The sequence below is a fragment of the Panulirus ornatus genome, chromosome 67 (assembly GCF_036320965.1).
Source record: "Panulirus ornatus isolate Po-2019 chromosome 67, ASM3632096v1, whole genome shotgun sequence".
NCBI lineage: Eukaryota > Metazoa > Arthropoda > Malacostraca > Decapoda > Palinuridae > Panulirus > Panulirus ornatus.
In genome coordinates, this window is record NC_092290.1 from 14,003,675 (window position 1) to 14,011,581 (window position 7,907).

General features: G+C 44.9%; 1 protein-coding gene across 1 annotated transcript in view; it reads right to left on the reverse strand.

Annotated features, from left to right (window-relative positions):
* Positions 1-4,072: 4,072 nt before the first annotated feature.
* Positions 4,073-7,907, reverse strand: part of LOC139747130 (uncharacterized) — a 16,693-nt gene continuing 12,858 nt past the window's right edge. The window contains exons 4-5 of the mRNA XM_071659046.1: positions 5,599-7,615; positions 4,073-4,363 (exon numbers count right to left, since the gene is read on the reverse strand). Of these exons, the coding sequence (XP_071515147.1) occupies positions 6,257-7,615 (1,359 nt within the window). The 3' untranslated portion in view covers positions 4,073-4,363; positions 5,599-6,256. The remainder of the gene's footprint in view (positions 4,364-5,598; positions 7,616-7,907) is intronic.

Here is a 7,907-nt window from a genome sequence, read left to right on the forward strand (position 1 = left end):
TATGGTGGGGGAGGAAAGTTTTTTAGAAGCAGTAAAAATTTTTTATCGAGGATGTAAGGCAAAGGTTTCGTGTAGGAAAGAGGAAAATGATTGGTTTTCAGTGAATGAGGGTTTTCGGCAGGGGGGTGTGATGTCTCCATGGGTTTTTTAATTTGTTTATGGGGGGGTTTTAGGGGGGTAAATGCAAGAGTTTTGGGAAAAAGGGGCAAGTAGAAGTCAAATTGGGGGTGAGAGAGCTTGGGAATTTAAGGGCATTGTTGTTCGCTGATGATACAGCGCTGGTGGGTTTATTCATTGAAAACTGGGAGAAGTGGGGACTGAGTTTGGTAAAGTGTGTGGAAGAAGAAAGTTTAAGGAAATGTGAATAAGACAAGGGTTTTTAGGTACAGAGGGTTTTGGGGGGGGGGGGGGGGGGGCAAGTCAATTGGGAGGTGAGTTTTTAATGGAAAAAAACTGGAGGAAATGAAGTTTTTAGGGTATCTGGGAGTGGATCGGCACGGATGGAACCATGGGAAACGGAAGTGGATCATAGGGAGGGGAGGGGGCGAAAATTCTGGCAGCCTTGAAAATGTGTGGAATCGAGAACATTTTCCCCGGAAAGCAAAAAAGGGTATGTTTGAAGGAATAGTGGTTTTCCCAAAAATGTTGTTTGGTTTCGAGGCGTGGGGTATGGATAGAGTTGTGCGCAGGGGGATTTGGGTGTGCTGGGAAAAGGATGTTTGAGGACAATGTGTGGTGGGGAGGTGGTTTGATCGAGTGATAACGTAAGGGGAAGAGAGATGTGTGGAAATTTAAAAAGAGCGTGGGTTTAGAGAGCAAAAAAGAGGGTGGTTTTTAAGTGGTTTTTGGGGAAAATGGAGAGAATGAGTGAGGAAAGATTTACCAAAGGATATATTGTGTCGGAGGTGGAGGGGAAAGAGGAGAAGGGGAGACCAAATTTAAGGGGGAAAAATGGATGCTTTGTCGCTGTCTCCCGCGTTTGCAAGGTAGCGCAAGGAAACAGACGAAAGAAATGGCCCAACCCACCCCCATACACATGTATATACATACGTCCACACACGCAAATATACATACCTACACAGCTTTCCATGGTTTACCCCAGACGCTTCACATGCCCCGATTCAATCCACTGACAGCACGTCAACCCGGTATACCACATCGCTCCAATTCACTCTATTCCTTGCCCTCCTTTCACCCTCCTGCATGTTCAGGCCCGATCACATAAATCTTTTTCACTCCATCTTTCCACCTCCAATTTGGTCTCCCTCTTCTCCTCGTTCCTCACCTCCGACACGTATATCCTCTTGGTCAATCTTTCCTCATTCATTCTCTCCATGTGCCCAAACCATTTCAAAACACCCTCTTCTGCTCTCTCAACCACGCTCTTTTTATTTCCACACATCTCTCTTGCCCTTACGTTACTTACTCGATCAAACCACCTCACACCACACATTGTCCTCAAACATCTCATTTCCAGCACATCCATCCTCTTGCGCACAACTCTATCCATAGCCCACGCCTCGCAACCATACGACATTGTTGGAACCACTATTCCTTCAAACATACCCATTTTTGCTTTCCGAGATAATGTTCTCGACTTCCACACATTCTTCAAGGCTGCCAGAATTTTCGCCCCCTCCCCCACCCTATGATCCACTTTCGCTTCCATGGTTCCATCCGCTGCCAGATCCACTCCCAGATATCTAAAACACTTCACTTCCTCCAGTTTTTCTCCATTCAAACTCACCTCCCAATTGACTTGACCCTCAACCCTACTGTACCTAATAACCTTGCTCTTGTTCACATTTACTCTTAACTTTCTTCTTTCACACACTTTACCAAACTCAGTCACCAGCTTCTGCAGTTTCTCACATGAATCAGCCACCAGCGCTGTATCATCAGCGAACAACAACTGACTCATTTCCCAAGCTCTCTCATCCCCAACAGACTTCATACTTGCCCCTCTTTCCAAAACTCTTGCATTCACCTCCCAAACAACCCCATCCATAAACAAATTAAACAACCATGGAGACATCACACACCCCTGCCGCAAACCTACATTCACTGAGAACCAATCACTTTCCTCTCTTCCTACACGTACACATGCCTTACATCCTCGATAAGAACTTTTCACTGCTTCTAACAACTTGCCTCCCACACCATATATTCTTAATACCTTCCACAGAGCATCTCTATCAACTCTATCATATGCCTTCTCCAGATCCATAAATGCTACATACAAATCCATTTGCTTTTCTAAGTATTTCTCACATACATTCTTCAAAGCAAACACCTGATCCACACATCCTCTACCACTTCTGAAACCACACTGCTCTTCCCCAATCTGATGCTCTGTACATGCCTTCACCCTCTCAATCAATACCCTCCCATATAATTTACCAGGAATACTCAACAAACTTATACCTCTGTAATTTGAGCACTCACTCTTATCCCCTTTGCCTTTGTACAATGGCACTATGCACGCATTCCGCCAATCCTCAGGCACCTCACCGTGAGTCATACATACATTAAATAACCTTACCAACCAGTCAACAATACAGTCACCCCCTTTTTTAATAAGTTCCACTGCAATACCATCCAAACCTGCTGCCTTGCCGGCTTTCATCTTCCGCAAAGCTTTTACTACCTCTTCTCTGTTTACCAAATCATTTTCCCTAACCCTCTCACTTTGCACACCACCTCGACCAAAACATCCTATATCTGCCACTCTATCATCAAACACATTCAACAAACCTTCAAAATACTCACTCCATCTCCTTCTCACATCACCACTACTTGTTATCACCTCCCCATTTGCGCCCTTCACTGAAGTTCCCATTTGCTCCCTTGTCTTACGCACTTTATTTACCTCCTTCCAGAACATCTTTTTATTCTCCCTAAAATTTAATGATACTCTCTCACCCCAACTCTCATTTGCCCTTTTTTTCACCTCTTGCACCTTTCTCTTGACCTCCTGTCTCTTTCTTTTATACGTCTCATTATTATTATTATCATTATTATAATTATTATTATTATCACTATTATTATCATTATTACTATTGTTATTATTATCAATATTGTCATTACTATTATCATTATTATTATTATTATTATTATTATCATTATTATTATTATTATCATTATTATTATTATTATTATTATTATACTATTTTTGTTATTATTATTATCACTATCTATTATTCTTATTATTACTATTAACATTATTATTATTATCATTCTTATTATTATTTTTAATATTATTATCAATATTATCATTATTATTACTATCATCATTATTATTATTATTACTATTATTAATATCATATATCAGTGAGAAATTATTCTTTATTACTTAAAGAATATCCAACAATCCTTAAGAGTAAAATGGTACAGTTGGAAGACTGAAGAAGCCTTGAAAACATTTCACTCCTTTACACTTACGACTAACTTGTGAAACAGCGGAAAATAACAGCAGTTGAATTACACACTTGTAAATACTGAAGTTGTATACTAGTCTTAAAAGAAGTTTTGAATATTTGAATAACATGTAAAGATTTTGAGAAAACGTGTAAATAGTAAAAACATTTCAAAATCTTACGAAAACTCGAAAACTTAGTTCTAACAAAAGTGCCGAGAATTACTTAAATATAATAATGCTTACGGCGAATGATTGGAAAACATTTATGATATAAACATTTCCAAAAACTTCTTAAAAATCCCAGATATTATAATACTTACGAAAAGTTTTCAGATATTTACTAAAACTGTTAAGATTTCTCTTTATGAAACGTTTTACGAAGTCAAAGAAAAAGATTTTGAATTTAAGAAATATTTACTAAGTTTTAAAAAGAAAAAAATTAGGTCTGCTTCTCCACACTTTACCTTGAAGGTGATGTTGTTCATGGCGTCATTGATCTAAGATGCTTATGAAAATTACTAAAACTTCTTATTACGATATGTTTTATCAAATGTTTTAAAAAAAAAATCTAAATTTTTCAAAAATTTTTTCTAAAAGTTTTAAAAATCATAGAAAAATTCTGACCACTTCTGGATGGTATACCTTGAAGGTAATGTTGTTCATGGCGTCGATGAACTTCCTCACGTCGGGTTGAAGGTTTTCGACGGACGCCTCCAGGCCAGGGTTGTCCGCCGGCGCCGTCAGGAGCGTCGCTGCAGGTTCTGGCGGTACTCCCCCGTGGTGTCCGCCGTGGTGTCCGCCGTGGTGCTCGCCGTGGTGCTCGCCGTGGTGGTGGTGGTGGTGGTCGTGGTAGGGACTGGTCGCATTCGGGCCGGGAAAGTCCAGGTCGACCGTGCCGTTCAAAGTGGGTTGTGGTATTGGGTCGACGTTATAGTCGTAGTACTCCTGGAGGAGAGAGAGAGAGAGAGAGGGTAAGATAGGCAGGCAGTACGTGAGGGAGGAGCTGGTCGATATAGAGACGGAGAGAGAGAGAGAGAGAGAGAGAGAGAGAGAGAGAGAGAGAGAGAGAGAGAGAGAGAGAGAGAGTAGGATGGGCAGGCAGTACCTAAGGGTGGAGCTGGTCGATATAGAGACGGAGAGAGAGAGAGAGAGAGAGAGAGAGAGAGAGAGAGAGAGAGAGAGAGAGAGAGAGAGTAGGATGGGCAGGCAGTACGTAAGGGTGGAGCTGGTCGATATAGAGACGGAGAGAGAGAGAGAGAGAGAGAGAGAGAGAGTAGGATGGGCAGGCAGTACGTAAGGGTGGAGCTGGTCGATATAGAGACGGAGAGAGAGAGAGAGAGAGAAGAGAGAGATGAGAGAGAGAGAGAGAGAGAGAGAGATGAGAGAGAGAGAGAGAGAGAGAGAGAGAGAGAGAGAGAGAGAGAGAGAGAGATTTTCCACCTATGAGTACCTATGACGGGATATCTCCAATGGGCAAGGCACTGTGGCAGAGCGAAAGAAAGTTAATGCTGCAGGCCGATCTGGTGACAAATTGCCCCTCTGTGTTTGTGAGAGAGAGAGAGAGAGAGAGAGAGAGAGGAGAGAGAGAGAGAGAGAGAGAGAGAGAGAGAGAGAGAGAGAGAGAGAGAGTAAATCTGCCTTCGACCGCCAAAGCCAACTTGATTCTCCACCACACACATGACCTTCATCATAACCCCGGCGTCATAAGACCTGCAGGAGAGGGTCGAGAAGAAGCGCTCGAACCTTGTTGAGACGACAGATGAAAATGGGTTATTCTTTAAAACTCTACCTTGATCTATGGTGCCATTCTCATTCGGGGGTCGAGTCCACAGTCAGCCTAGCTGTTCATCCTCCCCTTATCAAATGAATGTGTGTGTGTGTGTGTGTGTGTGTGTGTGTGTGTGTGTGTGTGTGTGTGTGATTACGTTATTCAGTTGCCCTTGTCATCTCAGCTAACATGATAAAGATAACTGATCTCTCTCAAGAATGGAACGAGTTTAACAAACTCGTTTGAATGTAATTCTGGGGAATTCTAACTGGCAAGCATATGTTCATTGATTACGTAATTATATTTCACCGAGATTAAAAGAAATTTTGCATTCTAATATGAACTAAATTTACTTAGCTCTCAGTCATGACTAAGACATTGAAGGTAATCTGATTTCAATGTAGAGCCTTACCTCTGGGATATTGTCGAGGTATACAGGAGAACCGTAGTAGTCGTAAAAGTTGTCTCCCTCTGTCAAGTTTCCCTTGACTTGCAGCGCCTCTAAGTCGATCCTATCATTTCCAGCCAGCTGGGACGGCGGGAGGACACTGGACCCACCGGGGGCACTGTTGGCGTAGTAGTAGTACTCGGGGTAGTCTGGGTAGGAGGGCGTCCTGACCGCCTCCTCTCCGACTGCAAGTGATGGCTGGGGGTAAATGCTTTGCGTAAGTGCTTCCGTCCCCCTCTCGAAAGTTATGGAGTACTGAGTGGTTACTGCTGGAGGTGTGGTGTTGGTGGCGGAGGAGGTCTGTGGAGACTGTTCGTTGGTAGGGGTGTGTTCCGTGGGAGGTCTCGTGGTTTGGGTTTGGTTAGCGGCGGGTTCGTAGTCGGTATGGTTATGTGTGGGGGGTATCATCGTACTGGTGTAGTACTGGGTGAGAAGATCTTTGATGCTTGCGTACTGGTCCTCAGCACTCTGTGTCTGGCTGGGGGAGGTGGATCCTGTTTGTGTCAAGTCACTTCCCTGAGTCTGATCTTCCACAAACACCGGAAACTCATAGCTGGGACGATCTGACAGATGACCCGCCGTTTGACGACTTCGAGTAGCATCGCTGGGGCATCGTAAGGCCTTAGGGGTGTTTCACGCTGACCAGGGTCCTGATACAGGAGGCTACTGACGGAGTTCTTATCCCACGAGGAATGTGTAGTGTCCTGTTCATCTTCTGGGACGATATCGTAAGGACTCTCCGGTTCTGATGGGTCGCGGATGTCAAGGCTAAGAAGGTTATCGTTGTAGTGATGGACTGAGTGTTGCTGGGCCCGTCTGAGGCTGCCGCCGCTGTCTGTGACGGTTCTGTTGTAGCCGGCGTGTCTGTTGGTTCGTCTGTTGTCGTCGATGACGCCTCTGGTTCGGGAACTTTGTCTGTGGCTGATGACGCGTCTGCTCTTGTTGGGAAATATACGGTTGGCGACATCCTGACAGTTGTCAATGTCTGTGCCTCTGTCTGAGCCAGTGTGGTGGGCGCCTCTGATGTAAACGTTGACTGATGGTCCTCGAGGAAGAAATCTGTGGCGACATCGAAGTAAGTTGACTGGAATGGCGATACGGTGGGAGCGTCTGTCTGGAGGTCGGGTTGTGTTTTGGTCGTCTCTTGCATCGAACCTATCGTCAGCGTCGTCAGGCTCGGGAACTTTGACGGATTGCCGCTGGCATAAGACTGGGCGTAGAGGCCAGTGAGGGTCGTCAGCAAGTGGTCCTCTTTGTCGACTTTCGTCGTAAGTCGATGGTCGTCCGCCGCAGCAGCTGTCGTCGCCTGGGATGCAGAGACGGTCGACGAGCTGTCGTCGTAAGACTCCTCCTTCAGCGTCGTCATCCCTTCGTCTGATTCTTGACCACTGTCTCCAAAACGATTCCAGGTGGTGATGCCAACGTCGTGCGTAACTTCGTTACTGGAAGGAAGGACTGTCTCAGAGAGCCATCCAGGACTGGAATGGTAGTCAACGGTGGGTTCCGGGTCGTGATTCAGGGCAGCGCTGTTGTCGTCGTCTTTGACTTCTTCAGGCTGGGAGCTCCAGACTGGGAAACGACTGTTCCATCTATCATTCGTAAGCGGTCGTTTGGTGTTCTGACTAGGAATCTGGGAACCCACAGCTACTAGGTCCTCGACCGAGTCTGGGTCAGGAGAGGTGGTCGTCATATCCGTGATAACGTCAGTGTTGGTAGCGGTGGCAGGGGGCTCGTCGCTCGTAGACTCGGTGTCCACGGACCAGGGGAAGGTAGTGGGGAGGTAGCTGGTGGTCTGAGGAGTCGTGAGGGTAGGAGGTAGGTGCCACTGCGTCGTCGCTGCCGTCGTGAGGCTCTGGGGGAAACTGAAGAGGTTCTGCAGGATGCCCTCCGGGATCTCCATCGACTCGGCGGACTGGTCGGTGAGGTTGGGAGGGAAAGTGGGCGGCTCCTGACGCTTCTGGGCCACTTCGGATGACACTACCTGCAGGGGAGACGAGACATCCGACGTTAGCAGGGCACAGCTATTTCCCCACAACGATTTTGTACGAAAAACGTGTCATGGGTCTTTTTCTTTTTTCACAGGAAACATAAATTCATCACAAACAAATTCATACAAATACAATACAAATAGTTCAGCGGGAGAGTATAAATCACATTTAATGATCGCGTCAGATTTAGCAGAATTCAAACCTATGTCATACATATCTGAATATCTATATTTATGCATATATATATATATATATATATATATATATATATATATATATATATAT